This window comes from Pyrus communis, chromosome 5 (assembly GCF_041283825.1).
Source record: "Pyrus communis isolate YQ-2024b chromosome 5, ASM4128382v1, whole genome shotgun sequence".
NCBI classification, from domain to species: Eukaryota; Viridiplantae; Streptophyta; class Magnoliopsida; order Rosales; family Rosaceae; genus Pyrus; species Pyrus communis.
The window spans coordinates 30,887,062-30,908,194 of NC_142569.1; the positions used below are offsets into that span (position 1 = coordinate 30,887,062).

Here is a 21,133-nt window from a genome sequence, read left to right on the forward strand (position 1 = left end):
ACTCTAGTTCTGATTTGAGAGATAACTAGGCCTAACCGGACAGTGCCCACCCCCTACATAGGGATATAATATCAACAAATCTTCTAATTATTAATCATTATTATAAATAACGTATAACTGGTTGACATTTATAATATTTGCATAGTAGTAGCACCTTCAAATAATTTACAATATATTAATATTAGTAAGTAAGTAAAATAATAATTAAAAAATATATAATTGTTCAATTTGATTTTAATTAATTTTAAAATTATCAAAAGTCAAAATTGAACTAAATTAAAATAAATCAGTTCGATTTGATTTTTAAATTATTCAACTAGATTAAAATTCAACAAAGTGTCACTTAATACTACGGTTTAGTAGTATTGCTTTTCAATTATAAGTGAAAGATTTTAGTTTTGATTTTCATCAAATACGAATTTAAACCACATTATTACTAATCGAATGTAAAAATGAACCCAAAAAAATCCAACCAAACGGTCCAAACCAAAGCCATCAAAACCGTTGAAATCAATTGATGCCCACTCGATTTGGGGTTAGACTCCTTTAAACTTTTACATATAAGAAAAGGGCATATAATAAAAAATAGAAAGAAAAGGAAAATTAAAATTAAAATTAAAATTAAAATTCCATTGAATTCCCTCCTCACTCACATGAGGATCAGATTCAGATACTCAGTGCCCTCTGCGTCTCCGCCTCTTTCTCTCCCGCCCTTGGAAGCTCCGCCCTTCTCCCACAAAATACACCAAATCCTCCCTCTCTATCTCTCTCATTCCATTTCTCATTCATTGCTCTCTCTCTAAAGAGTTGGCGACAATGGAGAGCTTCGCCCTCCACTCTCTCTCCTCCTCCACCTTCCCTCTCTCTTCCCGCGCTTCCTTATTCCGCTGCTCAAAACCCCTCGTCAAATCCCCACCGTCCATCCAATCATTTTCCTCACTCCCCACCCTCCGATCACCATCCCTCTTGCCCTCAAAACCTTTCATCTCCTTGTCTCATTCCTCAAAACCCAGAAAAACCCATTTCCCAATCCAAGCCTCTCAATCCGCACTGCCCCAAACCACTCTTGCACCACCGCCGGCACAGCCGCTTCAAGGCGCCAAACCAATCCCCTTCATCATCTCCATCGCCATAGGCATTGTGGTCCGCTTTTTCGTCCCCAAACCAGTCCAAGTCACCCCACAAGCCTGGCAATTGCTCGCCATTTTCCTATCCACCATTGCTGGCCTGGTTCTGAGCCCGTTACCCGTCGGCGCTTGGGCCTTTCTTGGCCTCACCACCTCCGTTGTGACCGGAACTCTGTCCTTCCCGACGGCCTTCAGTGCTTTTACCAATGAGGTGATCTGGTTGATTGTCATTTCCTTCTTTTTCGCTCGCGGGTTCGTGAAGACGGGCTTGGGGGATCGGATTGCAACCTACTTTGTCAAGTGGTTGGGGAAGAGCACACTGGGATTGTCTTATGGGCTGACAATAAGCGAGGCACTAATTGCTCCGGCGATGCCGAGTACCACGGCCAGGGCTGGCGGTGTTTTCTTGCCCATTATCAAGTCGTTGTCCCTCTCCGGCGGGAGTAAACCGGGTGACCCCTCCAAAAGAAAGCTTGGTTCTTATCTGATTATGTCTCAGTTTCAGGTTGGTGCTCGTTCAGTTCCCTAATTTGTAGATATATGAATTCTACATCTTTAACCAATGGATTTCTTCAGTATTTCATATATGGGGTACGGACTCGATAAGATCTTTCATTGATTGTCTCTTTGGATACCTGTAGTATTGTGAATGATCTCACTTAGATAAACTCAGTTAGGAGGAGATTTCTTTTGCACTTTTACTTAAGCTGTTGTTTGTATATCTTAATTCAGTGCTTCTCTTTATTTGAACCAAAAGTTGTGGTAAAAATATGGAAAACGAAATGCTCTTGATGTACAATACCCACGGATGCAGGACGAAGAAAACTAGAGCTCTGCAGGGGGAGGAGGAGGGTGGGGAGTTATTGTCTAACTGTTCTTTGCACTTTGCCTTTAGTTTATGCTGAATTTGATGGGAAGAGAACTTTTCCTTTTTCTTCGAAAAACAACTGCGCTTCACTTTATTATTGTTGAATTACCTGAGAATAGCGTTTTCGTCATTGTTCCGCCTTTCGTTTCAAACAGATACCACCTCCTTTGCTCTAGTCGTTGTTGAGTTATACACAAGAGAATTTCCTTTTCCCTCTCTTCGTTGCTGTACCATGCTTTATATTTTTAACTTTTGTCTCCTCCTGTGTGTTTGTTTGAAAACAAAAAGCTTAAGTTCCCTGGTAATTAGCCAAAGTGCAGAGAAGAGCATAAAACTCTTTCTAGTCATGCCCTACATCAGTGGATTGTATTTAAAAATATAGATCCTTTAACCTTTGTTTCATAACCTTCTGGCTTCTTTTTCTTTACTCTCCCTAAAAAGAGTTCTGATAGGTTCTTAGTAGCCAGTAGTGAAATGTTTCCTCCCACTTGTCAATTAATCTCTGGACTCGTAAATGGTGGATGTCCTTTTAAAATAAAAAGTAAATAAAACCACTTCTGGTCTAATTCTTGGGCAATCATTGAGTTGGGGCCTACTATAAAGTAAACCTCGGCTACATAGCACACTAGCTTCTCTAATCAAACTTGGATTTAAATCTTGCTTATTATCCGTACAATTGTTTGTTGAAAGAAGGGTAGGAGCTCTCATGTGTGAATTAAGAGATCCAATGTACTAAACAACAGTTTTTTATATTTTCTCTATTGCATTAATTCAGCATAATGTATTACTGTATTAAATATTCTTTCCTTGCTGATTCTATTAATATATGTTATTTGTGTCATCATGTGACTCATGCATCTGTGTTTTCTGATGGGTGACAGTCCGCTGGTAATTCTAGTGCTCTTTTCTTAACGGCTGCAGCTCAAAATTTGCTGTGCCTTAAATTAGCTGAGGAACTTGGGGTGATTGTTTCAAGCCCTTGGGTTTCTTGGTTCAAGGCTGCTAGTTTACCAGCATTTGTCTGCCTTCTAGCTACTCCGCTAGTCTTATACAAGCTATTTCCTCCAGAAACCAAAGACACACCTGATGCCCCTGCCATGGCTACAAAGAAATTGGAGAATATGGGTCCCGTCACAAAGAATGAATTCATTATGGTTTGTACAATGCTTCTTGCTGTCTCTTTGTGGGTCTTCGGGTAAGTAGCTTTTCTGGCTTTGGACTATTTACTATTAATTTTACATGTCCAGTGGACCATAATTGCATATCCTTATTTTTTGCAATCTGATAAATTTTTCACCAAGAATAGGACTTTGCTTGGGATACTGGGATGTTTCCATGGACTATATAATTACAATCATTGAGATTTTTAATGGAGATTTTTATCTTTCATTTAATCTCCTGTTTCTGTTCCCAGCAATGGTTATTTCTCAAGGGCATCTTTAGTTGGTCAAACATAATTTTGTAAATATGACTCTTTTGGGGGTTAAAGAAGATGAATTTCCTCGACCTGTATCTCCACAAACTTATTTACAGTTTGAACAGGATGAACTTTTTTAAGTGTTATTATCCTTAATGTTACTGGTTGTAGTCACCAGAGGTGAGGTAACGTTTTTTTATCAAAGAGGTAACGTTTCTTAATAGGATAAAACCTACCTATTGAGGTGCTTACTTCAATATGTTTCATCTATCAATATAGTTGTTTTCCCTTAAGAAAGTGACTCTTCAAATGTTACCTACTTTGGCATAACATTATGAAATAGGAAATAGCCTCTGTACAGTTGGGTACATTAGACCTCTCCAAACCTGGTGCACTTGGCTACCCTTTCTTGAAGAATTTCTTGTTCAAAATTTTCTTTCAGATCTGAAATACTGGGTTTTGTCTGTCCATTTCACTTTGCCAGCTGTGTCTTTTGGTGTCTTGCTAATCATATTGAGTAGAATATTCTGTAACTATTCTTCACATACAGCAAAGGGAAAAACAGAAGATAACAAGAAAGCATGCCTATTCAATGTCTTACTTTCAAAAGCTTGCTATTACCAAAGAATTTGACTTGTGAGTTCAAGGATGATGGCTAGTAGTTTTGACCATATGACCTTGATTGTTTGGACTTATAGATGTATTGCGTGTGCCCTCATGTAGTCCATACAATGTCGAATTATGTCATTAGTAATGTTTATTTAGTTTTTTGTTATATAATTTTATCCAAAGAGTCCTTTAGTGCAACATTTTCAACCAAACCACATATTCTTATAGTGATGGTCGACAGTAGCAAACACATTGTGTGTGTCTGTGTGTGTAACTTCTGTTCATGATTTCCCTGGGAATGCATTTTGTTCTACTAGGGTTCTAAATCTTCTGATTCACCAATTCCTTTCTTTGTTCCCTTGCAGAGATGCTCTTGGTTTAGCAAGCGTTGTAACTGCAATGATTGGCTTATCTGTACTCCTTTTGTTAGGAGTCCTTGATTGGGATGACTGCTTAAGTGAAAAATCAGCATGGGATACATTGGCTTGGTTTTCTGTTCTAGTCGGTATGGCTGGCCAGTTGACAAATCTTGGTATTGTAAATTGGATGTCTAGTAGTGTAGCCAAGACGCTTCAGTCCTACTCTTTAAGCTGGCCAGCTGCATTTGGCGTTCTTCAGGCAGCTTACTTCTTCATCCATTACCTCTTTGCAAGTCAAACCGGTCATGTGGGTGCTTTATACTCTGCATTTCTTGCCATGAACTTGGCAGCTGGGGTACCTGGTGTTTTGGCAGCGTTGGCTTTAGCTTACAATACAAATCTGTTTGGGGCTTTAACACATTATAGCAGTGGTCAGGCTGCTGTATACTACGGAGGTATGCCCCCTTCCAACATCCCATTCATAAGTTTGGAATTTTTTTTCCGTAAACAATTACATTTCTGTAGTGTTCATTTTCCTTTTCAGTGACAGTTGCTTCATTTTATTATTTTATGGTCTTTAAAATTAGGGAAAATTGTCTGTATGTCTCTTGAATTTATGTACAAATTTCATTGTCACCTCAGAAAAAGAAATTTAAGAAAGATGTCCTGTTAATTTTTCAAAACCCATGACAACCTCACCCTGTCAAGTTCTCCATTCAAAACATGGCATGTGCGTCGCTCATTCAGGGATATTTTTTACTTTTTTAAGGCAAATTTTAGGATTATTCAGCAGTGAAAGGACTCGGTTTCATTTTTTGGATAGAAAGTTTGAAGGAGTTAGCATGAGGTTACAACATGAAATTGGCGTGTTGTATAAGTTGATGTGAAATTGAAATCTTTTGCTTACATTTTGATCGCCTCAAATTTTTTTATTTACCTTCCTCTATTTGTATGACCCTTGCTCTCTCCCTCTCCCCCTTTATTGTTTTGACAAAAGCGCTCAGAAGTCAAGAACATGAAAAAAAAATGGATTGTCTTTATCAGAATCTGTTTCGGGCGACTACTGATAAGATTTTGTTTGTTGTTTCCAACAGCTGGTTATGTTGATCTTCCTGATGTGTTCAAAGTTGGCTTTATAATGGCTCTTGTTAATGCTGTCATCTGGGCAATAGTAGGATCCTTCTGGTGGAAATTTTTGGGCCTCTACTGATTTTCTTCAGTTTCCTTGTAAGTAGATTATTTGGTCTTCCCTGTTATATCATTATTTTCAGGGCAGAATTGAGGCCGTCATTGAGAGGTGAACTATTGTTTTGGTCTTCCCTGTTATATCATCCTTCTGGCGGAAGCCGATAAAAAATTGTGAAACCATAGGTTTACAGATCATGGGTTACCCTTTCTCATATTGATGTTGTTATTCGAGTTCCTCGCAATCTAAACAGGAATTCCAGTGAAATGCTTGCTATGGTCAATGAGATTCCGAGCATCATTCCCGGACTTGAAAAGGGCTAGCATTGCTACAAAGTTATTCTCATACCTTTCTAAAGGTTTGGAATCCTGAGTTTCTCTCCTGCGCGTGACCAGAATTCAATACATGGAGCAACTCAAACGATACGAATGACGATTGAGATTGAATATCCAGATCGTTTAACACGTTATACTGATGTATTGGTATAACAATATGTGCGAACTATTGATGCAATATCTAATATATGAATGTCGGCGTAACCAGGAGTATGCTGAGGTTCATCGATTACAAGAGCCACTTGCGCAGGAGAAAAAATTAGTCAAAATCGTTGGGGGACAAAGAAGGGACGGGTGGGCAGACAATACAACCTTCTTTAATCCAGCAATGACCCCCTTCAAATGTGGGTTGACGCGAAGGGATCTTTTGATTGCCCAGTGCAAAACTATTTCCCTCATTCAAAGAGATTTGCAAAACTAGGTATTCGAGAGATTAAAAATACACCATATACGTATTATAAAAACACGTGAAAGAGATTTGCAAAAGAATGCTTGGTAGTTATCACGTGGTGTCCTTCCTATCTAACTCTTCGTGATCCATTTCTTCATCTCTTTCTACAAATTCCTTGGAGTTTAAAAGTATCTCACCCAAACATACCCTGGAGGTTCTCTTGGATGGAGGATTTATATTAAGGAATTTGCTGATGATGGGATAAGAGAGTGAAGGGATTTAAGATGATGAGATTTTGGAGTTCCTTGTTTTGGGTATTATGGGATTAGTTGGTGTTGAGTTTTAGTTTTTTATTTTTTATTTTTATTATACATGCGATATTACCAATTTAAACTACACATGAGTGGAATGATCTGAACGCAAAAAACAATGTCCAACAAGGCAATCTATCACTAGCAGTTGGCGATGAGATTTAAATTGATGGGGTTTCAAAATTACTAATTTTGCTATAATAGGATTAATACAAATTAACCGAAAAATTGAAATCTATTAGCAAATTACTATTACGGTGAAATCTCTTTATAATGACACTCTATCTAGTCATAAGAAAAATAGAGTTTTAACGAAATACTTCCGGTACTATTCACTTTTAATAAAAATGATATTTTTACTCTAAAAAGTCACTTTTGGTACCTATTATTCACTTGCAACACATTTTTGTCATTTTGATTAAAACTCAAATTTTTGAAGTTTTTTTCATTAGTTTTCCTTAAGAAAAATCTAATGGTGGATTGCCTTTGGTGATTTGGGAATTCATTTTCAACTTACTGCGTCTTATGTTCAAACCCTCCTATTTCCCCTCTATTAATGTAGGGTCTTTTTGGACCCTGACAAGGCCGAAGAAACACGGGCCTAAAGGAACACTAAAATTAAGGCCCAATGAGTATAGAAAGGTGAAGCCGAGTACTTCAAGGGGGCCCATGAGTTGGTCTCCGAGTGTCGTGTCAACAATCAAGTTGAACACTTCTCCATAAAGCGCTTTCCGAGCATCAAAAGGTAAGTTGACCATTGGCAGCTTTAAGGTATGAGGTCCCAAAAATAAAAGGAGCAAGCCTAGTCAGACGTCAACCTTAATCCACATGGTGGTTAGAATAGAGGCTTACGAAGGGACATAAAGGCTGACATGTAGGACACTCGGGTACAAGTTCCTACTAACTCTAGGCTAAGCAAGGCGCTCGACCGCATTATCCCAAAAAAGGACACAAGTGAACTTGCTCCAATGTCCCCTTATTGCCACATGTCTGCCAAAGAATGAAGGGACAACTAGCACGTCTAATATGTAGATTTGGCACATTAAATGCAAAGGAAGTGATAGATTCGAACCTAAAGGTTTCACAGGACAACTTGTATAAGAAGGATAAGTACTCTTTAGAATGGGTCGGACGAATTGAGATAAAAATTGTACTATTCTAGCCGAGCGCTATTTGTAACCTTATTCTCAATCTATAAAAGAAACTCAGTGGATGTAACCTAATTTTGAGGGGTGGACCACTTAAATCATGTGTCTATTCACATTTGTTTGCAAAGCCCAAATCCATCAAGGACAAACACTTGAATCAAGTGTTCAACTTTTGTTAGCCTCATCAGTTACACCCTCACGTGCAATTCTTTCAACTGTTGGTAAGTACTGTAATTATCAACCCCAAGGGGCTAGTATAGTAAAAAACAAAACAAACAAAGATTTAGAATCCCCAACCTTAGTTCGAATTCCTACGATGCATTCCTTGAGGCACCGATGATATGCTCTAGCACCATTTGACCTAGAGGCCAAAATTACGTTGACACCTTATAGTGTATGGGGAGGAAGATTAATTTGACATCAATTATGCTGAAATACCTTTTGTATTAAAATTATATTATTTTGACAAAAAAAAATATTAATAATCGAATAAAAATATTTGATAATTAACTTAAAATAAGTTTATCTTTTGGAAAAAAAATAAAACAACTTAAAAGAAAAAGGTTCAAATAAAAAAAGGATTAAGTACCTAAAACCCCTAACCTTTTAGTGTCATTCGAATTGGTTTCAACATTTTTAGACATTCCAAACAAGTATCTAACCTATTGAAAATGTCACTTCCATTAAGCCTCAATTAATTTTTGAAACATAGATTTTAGTCAAAACCCACCAACTTGATATATTATGGTCAACATTAATAGTTGCCTCAATATCTAATTTCAAGCATAGATTCTATAATATAGAACCCAATGATCAAATTGGTATTGTATTGAATAAAAAATGGACTCAACTTGAAATTACATTAGGAGGGCAATCTTCTAACAAAGGAGAGGGTTAAGAATTTAGATATGGTTTCACAGAGCTTGTTTCTGCTCATGTGTTTTTCCTCATACGCCGATTCTCAACTTGTAAAGCTTGCAATTCTTCTTTGTGGGTGGTGAATAGGGTGATGGCCACATCATGGCAGTCCATACCATTTCAGCAACCTCCATGACCTTCTTCTTGATGTTAGAGGCTTGAGTTGTACGGTGGAGTTCATAGCCAGCTCTGGCTCAATGTAAGCAAGGTGACTGTCCGAGGCCCCAAAAAATTGGGGGAACCAAAAATATTAGAGTACTTTTATATGAGTTTATGTTATATTTGTATAAATAGAAAACAAGATGAGTAATAATAATCAAAGTGTTTCTTTAGCGTAAGTGGCCCTAGACTACAGTGGTGGAAAAATGTTAAGTCATTGCATGACGGTGTGAGTTCAATGGCTGATTTAACATCTAATCTAACAAAATCTTATTGTTTGACAAAAAAAAGTGTATGCGATTGCGTGTTTGATCCCTTGTAATGTCTCTCTTTTCTTTATTTTTAATTATTTAAAAAAAAAAAACCAACAAATGAACAGTCTTCCCTTTTTTAAGAAAAATAGTAAATGAACAGTGCCACATTTCTAAAAGAATTTAAATTTAAACTTTCTTTATTCATCTCATTAGTGATTCAACACCAATTTTTTTTCATGACTCATCAAATTAACATCCAAACTCAAAACCTTGTCATCTTGATTTTTGTATTCGAATTAGGCTTTGATTTTAAAAATTAAAAATTGAAAATCATAGAAGAATTGATTTAGTTGATCAATGAAGAGAGAAGATGGAGTATGTTGCTCCTTTTGGATTCGATTACTCAACAAATAGGAATAAGTAAGATGACCATTGCAAATCCACTCACACCTCTGACATGACTCAACTCATGTGCACAACCCCTGCACAACTTAAGACACATAACATAAGAACAAATAAACACACAAATCAACATTAAAACAAAGGGTCATATGCACAAATGCTTATGTCTTTTGTACAAATCTAGGATTTGAGCGTTAGAAGGTATTTATCTATCAATCTGTAGCTCTCCAAATTATTTTATTTTCTTTTAATCTTGGCATTGTTTATGTATTCAGTCGTGCTCTCCAGATTGCATAGGTTTCCTCCCTTCGATTGTAATCCTTTTTTAGTCCGCATATTATTTTCTAATCATGATATTTTATCATTGTTAATAAAATTAGAGAACTGTTATTAACACTTCAAAAATCTTATTCTACACTCCTCACAAGTGTATTTTTCCTTCTAATTATAGAAAGTTTGGAGTGCCAAATGAGATTTTTGGAGTGCTAATAACAATTCCCTAAAATTAATTAATTTGTAAAAAGAATGTTTATTAATCAATCTACAAAAGGCACCATAAATTTCGCCCTGGGCATTTGAAAACTCAGAAATGGCCTTGGTGGAGTTGGTGGCTTTGTGTTGAGTTTGGAGGTGATGGCATGTGGGGGTGGTGGTGCTAGGTAGTTGGTGGAGGCTATGTTCCCATGACTTCTATTTTTTTTTTTTTTTTTTTTTTTTTGTTTTGAACAAACGATATTATCTACACTAAGGGAATGAGTGGGCTTAGCCTCATAATAGGCTAGCAATAATATGATTCAAATTCGTCTTTGGCGAGAATTGAACCTAAGACCTTTCACTTACAAGTGGAGAGAAATACCACTAGACAATAGTACTAAGTGGCTACTTCTATTGATTTTGGAGACAAAGTAACTCCTAGATAATTTGACAGATTTTTAACTGGAACTGAATGGATGTGACATTTTAATAGGTTAGTTACTTGTTTAGAATGATCAGAAAAGTTGAAACAAATTTGAAATAACACTAAAAGGTTAGGGGGATTTAGGTACTTATTCTAATTTTTTTAATTTGAAATAACTAAATTTGGGCCGGCCCGTTGAGTGACATGACCCAAGGCTGCGGAATCCATGTCAAAGCAGGGGTATTTTAGTCATTTGAAGTCGGAGCATGAAAAGCCCTAGACCCACATGCTAAAACCCTAGGCCATTCACTCGTTTATTGTATTGGAAGCCGAAGCCACTCTTCCGCCAAAACCAACACTCTCTCTGAAAGCTCCTCCTCCTCCTTCCTAAATCACCCAAAAAATCATGCGACCTCCCAGAGGCGGCGGAGGGTTCAGAGGCTCCCGCGGGCGCAGTGGTGGCGGTCGCGGGTTTAACAGTGGCGGTCGCGGTTTCTTCCGCGATGAGGGCCCTCCTTCCGAAGTCATAGGTCTGTTCATTTTTCTTCCAAAACTTATTTATTTCAGCTTCTGTGTTTCCGTTGAATGGAAACTTATTGATTTTTGTTAAATTTTTTGGGTAGTTCTTCCATTTTAGTGGGGGATTTGGGTTTCCGTGGAGGTTTCAAATCTTTGTTAAGTTTGTCATGAAACTATATGTTCAACTTCTGTGGAATTTCTAAGTTAAGTAGAAATCTTGGTTGGTGAAATATGTCTCACCCTCTGCAGAAGAAAAAACAAAACACCCAATTTGCTGTTTTAAGTATTATAATGCGATGAATTTTGTTTGATTTTATTTATTTATTTATTTTGAATTCCTCAACCAACATGTTATGTTTTCTGATTTATATTTGCGTTGTTCGGTTGTTATTTGGAAAGCATGTAGATTTCGAATTCTGTTACTTTTGCACATTAGATGGTTTATTGATTTTTGTAATGTTGCATTTTTTGGTGTGCAGAGGTTTCAACATTTGTTCATGCATGTGAGGGTGAGGCAGTCACGAAGCTCACGAATTCGAAGATACCCCACTTTAATGCCCCAATCTATCTGCAGAACAAGACTCAGATAGGGAAGGTTGATGAAATATTTGGTCCGATCAACGAATCTGTGAGTCCTCGTGTGCGCTGTTTATGATGCCAACTCATTGCAGCTTGTTTTTTAGGTTTGGATGTTTAATATGGTTTCTTTTGATGCAATTGCAGTACTTTTCAGTTAAAGTTATGGAAGGCATTGTGGCGACTTCGTATTCCCAGGGAGATAAGTTCTATATTGACCCAATGAAGCTTCTTCCTCTTGAAAGATTTCTTCCACAGCCAAAGTATGATTTCTTACTTTCACATTATTTACGTTGAATTTCATGTTTGAGTTGGGATAATGACAAGGTTCCGTACTTTAATTAGACAACACATGCCTTCTAATGAACAACTGCAAGTAGTAATATCATTCCGTGTTACTTCGTGCCCCCTTTATTCTTGGAAGGGGTTTATTGTTAAGATGACAGCGCCGTAAGTTATTTTTAAGTGTGGCAGCATAAACTCGTGTTGTTACTAAGATGACAAATTCAGTCTTCTATACTGTCAACTTGAGGTCAAGCTTTGTTTCCAAGCTAGGACAAGCAAAATGCTAATTAGTCTACCTTAGTTTTGGTCACATTGCTAGACCAAATTCTACTTATTATAGATAATAGATATCCCATTGGTTCCTTGGGGATTTTCTCAATGAACTCTTTATTCTTTTTCTTATCTTCAAATGTTATGTTTGATAAAAACAGGAGTTGGCTGATGGAATGTTTTTTATTTCAAAATACACATGACTTTCAAGATTTTTGTATGATCTTTCAAAAGGCTTATTTTGAACTCTGTTATTTTTATTTGACATACAATGTCGGAAAATTCTCTTCAAAATGGCTTGTTGATGGACTTAACTATGCCATTCAGTGAACACATGAGCTAATTTTATGTGTGATCCTTGTCTCTGATATATTCATATTCATCAGGTCCTTTCCTTGTACTGTGTCGAGTGACAATTCCTTGTCCCTAAAAAATTTGGACAGTTTCCTTCAGTTTACTTTAGTAGATGCTTCTTGAAGAGTTCATGCTCGGCAGGGTATGGTGCTCTCATGGAAGAAAATTCACGAATTATATATTTAATCTCGTTGATGTCCAATTGTCCACAAAGAGGTGCTTTCGTCTCAGATGTACAATAAATAAATATTCAATTTTTTTTTAAAAAATAATCCTTGTGATATTGAGATGCCCTCTGTGAGTTTGCTTCATTGTTGATGTATTTAGATTTTTTTTCTCCCTCTAAAAGTTAAATTTTGGTTCTTTCTATGAACATGGTTTTTTGTGGTAATCTGTTTTTAGTTGTGTTAGAAAGGTCTTCCATTGTTCATCTGAAGTAATTGTCATATTATTCTCATTATGAATTCTTGCAAGTGACACATGTATGGGTGGTTTTGCTGCAGGGGACAGAAGCCAGCATTTTCTCGAGGCGGAGGCCGTGGAAGGGGTACTCCGAGGGGAAGAGGTTTTTCAAGGGGAAGGGGTCCTCCAAGGGGAAGGGGTCCTCCGAGGGGTGGTAACCGTGGTGGCTTCAGGGGGAGAGGGAGATTTTAGATTAACATTTTGTAATATTTCTAGTGCCCTACCCACTTTGCGTCGTGGTTTTAGCATGCGTAGGGCTCACAAGAATCACAATTTCATGCTGATTATGGTGGTTGACATGCGGTTGATGGACTATTTATTTTCCTTTTGTATTGTAGTTTTATGATCCTAGGCTCCTGGCTGCAACCGCGGTGGCTTCAGGGGCAGAGGGAGATGTTTGTTTTGAATTTAAGAATTCTTCTATTAAAATGATCCTCGTCTACAATGCCTTCGTAAAAAAACACAAATAGATTTCTTTCTAATGAGGAGATTCGATAATTTGTAAGGATTACAAAGTTATAATGGGGGAGAGTATGGCTAATCAACATTGTTGTTGGTGACGGATGTATATATTGAAAGAGATAAAAGAAAGAACAACACCCTTTAAAAGACAAAGTACTTGCTCAATGCGTTTGGGATGTAGAGGGGAACGCTAGTCAAATGTGAGATTCTCGTGGCTAGTTGTATCTGAGAAGTAGTTGGAAAATGGGTATTAGGAGAGCTCGAGAGCAGTTCCACCGGACACAAAATTGCCTAGCATCCTGTCCAAAAATCAGCCCAGTACCCTATCAATCTGCTCTAGCCCGCAAAACAGCCTGGCACCCAGCTCAAGCTAGGCAACAGACCAGCCCATTTCGGACAGACCCAGAGGTCGGCCTATTTGGCTGGCGTGTGTAGCACACTCGTGACTGGGCGTGAATAGGAGACAAGGGTGCAGGCGGCGGGGCCCGCTTGTCAGCCCACTTGTGTTCACCCGGATTAGAGCTACGTGGCCCTCCTCAGTGCCGTTGGATTTCCAACGGCTAGTTTTTGTAGACCGTTGGATTTCCAACGGTAAAAAAAATTTAAATTTGACTTTTAAAATGGACCATCCGATCATAGATCAACGGTCCACGTTTTTTTCACCAAAAATAAAAATAAAATAGATAAAAAAAAAGGCCCAACGGTCAGAATTATGACTGTTGGCCACGTGGTAACGCCTTGGCTCTTGGATTTGAATATGTGGAACCATCAAATTTGTGCAGCCATAAAATTTTGGCTTATTTATTGATTTTCCTGTTAAATGTCCATACTGCCCTTTCATTTTAACGTCCATGAGACAACAGTGACGAAAATTGGGTGTAATGGTTTGATTTTGGGAATTCATGAGGCAATTGAGACAAATCTAGTTTCAGGCCAAACCAATAAATATGCCTAGAATTTATAGAAAAGTAAGAGATAGGCTTGGCTCCTCAAAATGAGGAGTGCCACCTCCTCTGTTCATTTTAATGGCAGATTCTCAAAATTTTATGTTTATAATTAGAATCGTTTATATTATTTATTATTTTGTAAATACCATCTCGACAAAGAAATCAATAAAAATTAAGGTTGTTTAGTCAATCAATTGTAACAAATAGATTGACGGCTCGTAATTCTTTTATCGAATCTGTCCATTTGTTTTATGCAATTTGATGACTAAACGATCTTATATTTTATTGATTTTTTTTACAGAAAAGATTTTTACAAAATGAATTATATTATAAACGGTTCTGATCATAAACATGAAGTTATGTAAATCAGTCCCGTAGTGAATTGAGGTGGAACTCCTCGTAAGGAGCCAAGTTAAATCCGAAAACTAATGAATAGGCCCTCAAACTTTATTTTAAGCCAAAAACACCGAATGAACTTTTATTAATAATAAGGAACCAAAAAAAAAAAAATGAGGCGATGACATTTTTATAAATAAGTTGCACTTTGATGGCACTGATAACTGTTTCTTAGTTGTTTAGGTCAAACTGTATTAATAAATAGTTGAATGCTACCAAAGTTAAACGTATTTACAAAAATGACCAACTATTGGTTTGGTTATGTCAGTCCACCCTATCCACAAGAAGTTGTAATTTCGAATTTGGGATGATGCATAGATGAAAACCCAACACCCTATTCACAAAGAGACCACATGCATGGGCGAAGCTTACAAGAGTTACAACTTCTTGTGGAAGCCATTATTTTTCTTTACTAGCAACTCACATTAAAAGATGTCTTCCAATTGTCTTAAAAGAGAGGCTAAGATACCAGGACCCGACGCGAAATGATACAAAAACAATTGATTTTGGATCAATATGTAAACTAATCGGGTCACCCGTTAATAGCGGGTTCTAAAAAGGACTACCCGTGGGTAACCGGTTTCAAGTCGGGAAGAAAAAGGTTAATTTGGTAATTTTCAACTACTAAAAGACCTTTACTACAATAGGCATAAAATTAAGGGAATTTTAATGAAAAGCTCCCGGTACGGTTCATTTTAACGAAAAATCATATTTTTACACTAAAAAGTCAATCATGTTACTATTCACTTTACCCTTTATTTTGTCCTTATCGTTAGAACTCAAAGTTTTCAAGTTTTCAAACCATTTTCATTAGTTTTTCATAAAAGAAATCTGATATAAGTGAGATTAAATCCTTACCGTTGGATTTTTTTATACCTCTCACTCTATATGATAACTCTCTCAGCCAGAGTCCAGACTCGCAGTACCAACTCTGTATTCTCTCTGTCTCGGCTCTCGACGCTCACTTTCTCTTTCCCATTGCCATCTGTCTCCGTCCAGCCACTACCAACACCACATGCGTATCTAATTTCGTCGTCCAAGTCACTACTATCAGGCACCACCGCACTAGTGATGAATCACGACCAGCACCTTTGACTTTACTCATAACCCAACTGCAAGGTTTACGAATCGAGATACAAATTCCCTGCCAACATTCATATTTGACCACTAATCCTCCTAAATTAAGGCAATTTCTTGAATTTGATTGTAATATCTTCCAATTCAAGAATAAATTAGGGTTTCGTAGATTTTGGGATTGTATAATTTCAAGTTAAGATTTGTAAAATTTGGTATTTCTTGATTAGAATTTAGAATTTAGCACTTAGGGTTGCCATTGTCAAGGTTCTGACTTTTTGAGGAAGGCTCCATTAACTCGAAAAAAAACGAGTATTTATCAAAAATAACAAAAAATTAACACTTAATTTAAAAAATGTCACTTTTTATAAAATGTTTCAAATATATCCAAAATTTCAATACCCTCAAATTTAACAATCAAATAAATTACAGGCTTTTTAGTCAAAATGATTTGTGACATTGAAATAATTTCTTAATCTAGTCCTTAACAATTAATGATAATCAATAGTAGTGTTTTTGAATTTGTTCATCATGAATCATTTTAGTCTTTTTTTGAATTTGTCCATCGTGATCATTTTAGTTATTTCGTGAAAAATATGTTAATTGCTCTGTTAGTGTGATGATGCGGCACCACATGGGTCTCACAAATATATTCAGATAACGGCATGTGGATTAACTTTAAAAACTATTTTTATATTTAAACCTAAAAATGATATTAGTAAGAAAAAAGGCATTGAAGGCATGATTGAAATTCTGCTGTTCCCACTTGCGGTAACCGTGACGGTGCTCAATATCGATGATGAGGAGGTCGAAGGGGATAGGGTTATGGTGGTGGAGTGTAGAAGTGAAGGTGAAGTTGGATCAGAGCTTGAGGCAACAATAGCTAAAAAGCCTTTAATTTATTTAATTGTTAAATTTGAGGGTGTTTGTGCCTATTTAAGTGAAATTTTGGATATATTTGAAAGTTTTTATTAAAAAAAGTGACATTTTTGAAATTAAGAGTTAATTTTTGACTATATTTGATAAATACTCAAAAAGAACTCCCTTTATTTGCAATTTGCATATCCTTGTACATTTAATATTTTGTAGTAGTGTACTAATGTTTTTTCATGAGGCTCTTATTTTGGGATATGTACTTGAAATACAATTGTGTTTTTATGTTTTGAAGTATATTTATATGACAATATGTGGGGTATGTAGCTACTAATTTAGTATGAAGTTTTCATTTGATTACTGAAGTAAAATATATTCTCTTTAACGGGTCGAGTTTGGGTCATATCATATTACCTATTCATTTTAGCAACTTTGACACGACACGATCTGTTAAAATATTGGATATGTCACAAAAACGACACGATCACTAGATCTATGAAGCACTCTTCTCTTAGACCTTACGGACTAAGTGAGAAAGAAAAGAGAGCGAGTTTTCTCTCTAAGACCCAAGTAGAGAGAAAATTAGAAGAAAACTCAAACACCATCACCAACATTATAGCTGTTCCCTTCCCTTGAGGGTGTCCTAGCTTACACTCTTACTCATTCTCCACCCTCACCTTAGTTATAGAGGTGAACTATGGCGTTTGATCCACGTTGAAAACGAAATACGCAGGCAACCGAATCCATCGATGGGTTTGGTGCAATTGAAAATCTACAAAGGTGGTGATGGAGCATACAAACAAAGGAAGAAGACCCTCACTCAGGGTGAACAAAAGTGATGAAAATCAAGGTAGTGCTCCTAGAGGTATAATTATTTATTTTAAAAACAAGTACATCAACCCTAACATTAAAGATCTCGAAGGAAGGTTGTTTGCATGTTTAAGTTCGTAAAAAATTTGTTTTTCACCTTGGATGATGGAAATCGGTTTCCACAATTATTATTGGCTTCATTCAGAATAGAAAGAAGAAGAATATTAATAGAAAAGTAACAATGTTTGCGTTTTGAAAACTGATTCATGCGCATGTACGAACACAGACTACTACTACTCTGCAAAATTATTACACCATTTATTAATAAATAATAATTATAATTTATTTTTTAATCAATACTAGGTAAACTGCATTGATATATATATATATATTGCAATATGATCACGACAAGCAGAATTCAAGTACGCATGCAAGTTAAGCGGTCAATGGTTGGCGTCTGTGTCATGCATGATGATCAATCAAGGAAAGCAAGGTGGCCAAATAGTCACCAGAAGTATCACCCTTAATATCCTGAGCCAAAGAGACACCATTCTTGAGCTGGTACTGTTCCAGTATCTTCTTCATGTCGACCTCTGCTCGAGTCACTATAACTCTCGTCAGAATCTCCTCCGTGGTTCCAAGGCCTTTCATTGACAGTCGCAGAGCCTTCTCAAAGTACTTTTCAGAGCACGTCAAGCATTTTATGCTGGCTCGTAATAACCTAAGGTATTCATCCTTTGGGTTTTTCTTCAGATCCTGCATGGATGCGTATATATGCAGCTAGCCCATATTAATATCTAATCGATCCTCTAATTTTAATCCTATGACTAATTAACAGTCAAATACTGCTAGTAATAACCAAACATGCATGCAATTAATTGATTAAGCATATACTCAATTATATCAGGGATTGCAAAGTTTGAAGATCAAAACCGTCTATTCGCCAGGTCCCAAGTATCCCACGCAATGATCTATCATACAAATGCCTAACCAAATTCATATAACAATAACCTATAACGAAGTAGAGAAGTATGTTTGCTTTACGGTAAATGACTTCTCTAGGTTACATGGGTAGTTTTTCTTAGGGAAAAGAATGATACATTTGATCAGTTTAAAGTTATCTGCACAAGATTGATCAATGAACAAGTGTCTAGTCATAACAGTCTTGGTAGAATTTGATCTGATCATCGAACTGAGTTCGAAAACTCAGAATTTTAAGACTTTTCTGAGAATCATGGAGTCTAACATGAGTTCTTTGCTCCCATCACGATTCACACCACACAGAAAAATGTAGTAGAAAGGAAAAATATAGTGCTTATAGAAATAGCTAGGGTAATACATACAAAAAATCTTGCTAATTAAGGAAAATGTGAAAAACTAAAGTAGAACGATAAAGTGAATTATAAATTATTATCTAACTATTTCAGTTTGAAAAAGTTATAGCTTTTTATTCTCACTCATTCATTGAATAGTTCTGTCAAAACCGGTTTTAAATTTGCGGTGTCATAGATCCGCCATCAATATATGTACCCACACGTAGGTACCTTGTTAATAGGATGGCCAAATTGGTCGTTATAGTGTTGGAGTGTTGCATTCAGTTGTGCCTTGCTCCTTGTAGTTAGAATTCTGATGATCTCCTCATGATTATAAGCCTTCTCAGAGATTTTCTCATGAAGTATGGTAGCCTCTGGGCTTACCAATGTCATATCTACCTCAGCTCCCTCGTACCTGTAAGCACTCACAAGAGGTACCAACAGCTGCCCACCAGGGAAAAACAGTAAAAATTAGTATAATTCTGCAATAACGTGCAGTATAATGTGTAGAATTATCATCTTATGTTGTCAAACTGCTAGCAATCGTAGGTTGGTGTCACCTGTTACATGTAAACACAATTACCTTGCGAAAGTCTCCAGTTGTGTGAAAAGCAACATCTCCTTCGAGGGATCTCTTGTAGCGGGCATGGTAATCTTCCCTCACCCCGAAAAGATCTCGGGATGTTCTTGTACAAGCGATTTCCATTATTACATAATGACGATGGCCGGAGTTGTCCTTCAAGATTAGCGCTTCATTAGCTAGCCATGCATCACGTTCAGCAGGATGCGGTGTCCACAGAAGCATTGCCCTCTGCATATATAGCCACACAACTACTTGATTAGAAAGTTAATGACTGATTAAGCCCATTAATTGAACTAGAGAGAGAAAGCATAGAGGGCTAGCAAGTAATCACCAGAAAGTCCCCAGAAAGTTCGTCTTCTAGAGCTTTGGATAACTCCACTCCATATTTCTCAGCATAAGTTTGTCGAATCAAACAACGTTGCTTACCATTCCTATGAGTCAATATGTTTATAATAGTATTCTCATCTGTTCCCCATCCTGCACCAGCATGGATATATATCAGAAATTATTTCTTTTAAAATTAATAATGTACTGCACTTTTAGCCAGTTTTATTGACGAGCATATCGATCCACAATGTATTGAAGGCGATACATACATACATATATATATATATATATATAGATATAGATATAGGAGTGCTCAAGCGCTAAACAATTGGTAACTTATTACAACGCTAACTACTCATGCTGGTTTGCTCGACTATGTTTTCATAAGTAGTTAAGAGATATAAATCGAAATTTTGAATTAGATGTTCACTAATCTCGATCGATAATTTAGTTTGATGATGCTCCCTATTTAATACTGAATGTCCCTTGCCAAGACTCATTATGTAGTTAATTTGTATATTCATTGAAAGTTATCGTATTCCCAATCAACGCTGGAGGATAATTAACAGAAGAAAGAAAAAAAAAAGGAAAAAAGAGAAGTAAATTACTTGGATCTAAATAAAAGAAGAAATAACATAGATCAAAACAAAATCTAACTTTGGACGTATAATTAACATAGAAAATCGACAGAAAACAGATCCAACACAATTAACCACGGTATTTGTCGACGATCAATTTTTGTTGGAATGCTTTGGATCCTTTCATGTAGAACATGTTTGTAGGATCACATTCAAAGGCTAATGAGAGAGAGAGAGAGAGAGAGAGAGAGAGAGAGAGAGAGAGACCTTGCATAGCTTTATGAAGCTTCTCACAGTCTTCAGCCACCGGAGGGACCGGTTGCGGTACTACAAGCGTAGCCATTTTTGTTCTCGTAACGGAGAGGAAATTGTGTGTTTTTTTCAAACTTATTGCAAGGAATTTAAAATGCCCTGGCCCTGGTTGGGGTATCTCTCTCTCTCTCTCTCTCTCTCTCTCTCTCTATATATATATATATATATATATATAGAGACGCGTGCACATGGAGTTCTCTTAGCATTTTAGATGATACACAATTAGTTGGGTTGAGAGTATAAATCCTGCGTCGAGAAAAAATGAACTTTGTATGCGCTTTTAATGAGTTTGGCTATTGACTATATTGCCAACTGGTTTTTGAGTATGTGGAACCTCAACTTTCATATGTAAAGCTTCCTCTCACTCAATTTGTGCTATTCAACTCTTGATTGAAAATTGGCCATGCGTGAGAGAGCAGGTTGAGAGTATAAATCCCCTATCACGGAAGGAAATGAAGTCTTTAAGCACGTAGGAGACGTCCATTATGTTGCGATATATAAAGATATATCTTTAATTTCTTCAATTTTTCCTTTTATACAGTATATTTGCATGTTAAAAACCTTCTATGCGTTTGTACGAATGACTTGCCAAGTCTTTAAGCGAGCAGGA

General features: G+C 36.7%; 3 protein-coding genes across 3 annotated transcripts; 2 read left to right on the forward strand and 1 right to left on the reverse strand.

The window, feature by feature from the left end:
* Positions 1-611: 611 nt before the first annotated feature.
* On the forward strand, positions 612-5,833 carry LOC137725407 (dicarboxylate transporter 2.1, chloroplastic). Its single transcript, XM_068464073.2, has 4 exons — positions 612-1,632; positions 2,877-3,190; positions 4,387-4,835; positions 5,475-5,833. Exons 1-4 carry the CDS (start codon positions 817-819, stop codon positions 5,588-5,590), a joined length of 1,695 nt encoding a protein of 564 aa, XP_068320174.1. The 5' UTR covers positions 612-816; the 3' UTR covers positions 5,591-5,833.
* Positions 5,834-10,674: 4,841 nt separating this feature from the next.
* Positions 10,675-13,293, forward strand: LOC137725932 (putative H/ACA ribonucleoprotein complex subunit 1-like protein 1). The gene is made up of 4 exons (XM_068464774.2): positions 10,675-10,912; positions 11,381-11,529; positions 11,625-11,740; positions 12,890-13,293. Exons 1-4 carry the CDS (start codon positions 10,789-10,791, stop codon positions 13,038-13,040), a joined length of 540 nt encoding a protein of 179 aa, XP_068320875.1. The 5' UTR covers positions 10,675-10,788; the 3' UTR covers positions 13,041-13,293.
* Positions 13,294-17,654: 4,361 nt separating this feature from the next.
* LOC137723086 (annexin Gh1) lies at positions 17,655-20,686 on the reverse strand. The gene is made up of 5 exons (XM_068462244.2): positions 20,479-20,686; positions 19,638-19,783; positions 19,307-19,534; positions 18,955-19,167; positions 17,655-18,166 (listed from the first exon to the last, which is right to left on the reverse strand). Exons 1-5 carry the CDS (start codon positions 20,552-20,554, stop codon positions 17,873-17,875), a joined length of 957 nt encoding a protein of 318 aa, XP_068318345.1. The 5' UTR covers positions 20,555-20,686; the 3' UTR covers positions 17,655-17,872.
* Between the last annotated feature and the right edge of the window lie 447 nt (positions 20,687-21,133).

Coding starts and splice junctions, on each gene's coding strand:
- LOC137725407 (XM_068464073.2), top strand. CDS start 817: ATGGAGAGCTTCGCCCTCCACTCTCTCTCCTCCTCCACCTTCCCTCTC. Junction 1,633..2,876: donor TGATTATGTCTCAGTTTCAG/GTTGGTGCTCGT, acceptor GATGGGTGACAG/TCCGCTGGTAATTCTAGTGC. Junction 3,191..4,386: donor GTCTCTTTGTGGGTCTTCGG/GTAAGTAGCTTT, acceptor GTTCCCTTGCAG/AGATGCTCTTGGTTTAGCAA.
- LOC137725932 (XM_068464774.2), top strand. CDS start 10,789: ATGCGACCTCCCAGAGGCGGCGGAGGGTTCAGAGGCTCCCGCGGGCGC. Junction 10,913..11,380: donor CCCTCCTTCCGAAGTCATAG/GTCTGTTCATTT, acceptor TTTGGTGTGCAG/AGGTTTCAACATTTGTTCAT. Junction 11,741..12,889: donor AGATTTCTTCCACAGCCAAA/GTATGATTTCTT, acceptor GTTTTGCTGCAG/GGGACAGAAGCCAGCATTTT.
- LOC137723086 (XM_068462244.2), bottom strand. CDS start 20,554: ATGGCTACGCTTGTAGTACCGCAACCGGTCCCTCCGGTGGCTGAAGAC. Junction 19,784..20,478: donor GCTTCATAAAGCTATGCAAG/GTCTCTCTCTCT, acceptor ATGCTGGTGCAG/GATGGGGAACAGATGAGAAT. Junction 19,168..19,306: donor CAACTGGAGACTTTCGCAAG/GTAATTGTGTTT, acceptor CCTGGTGGGCAG/CTGTTGGTACCTCTTGTGAG.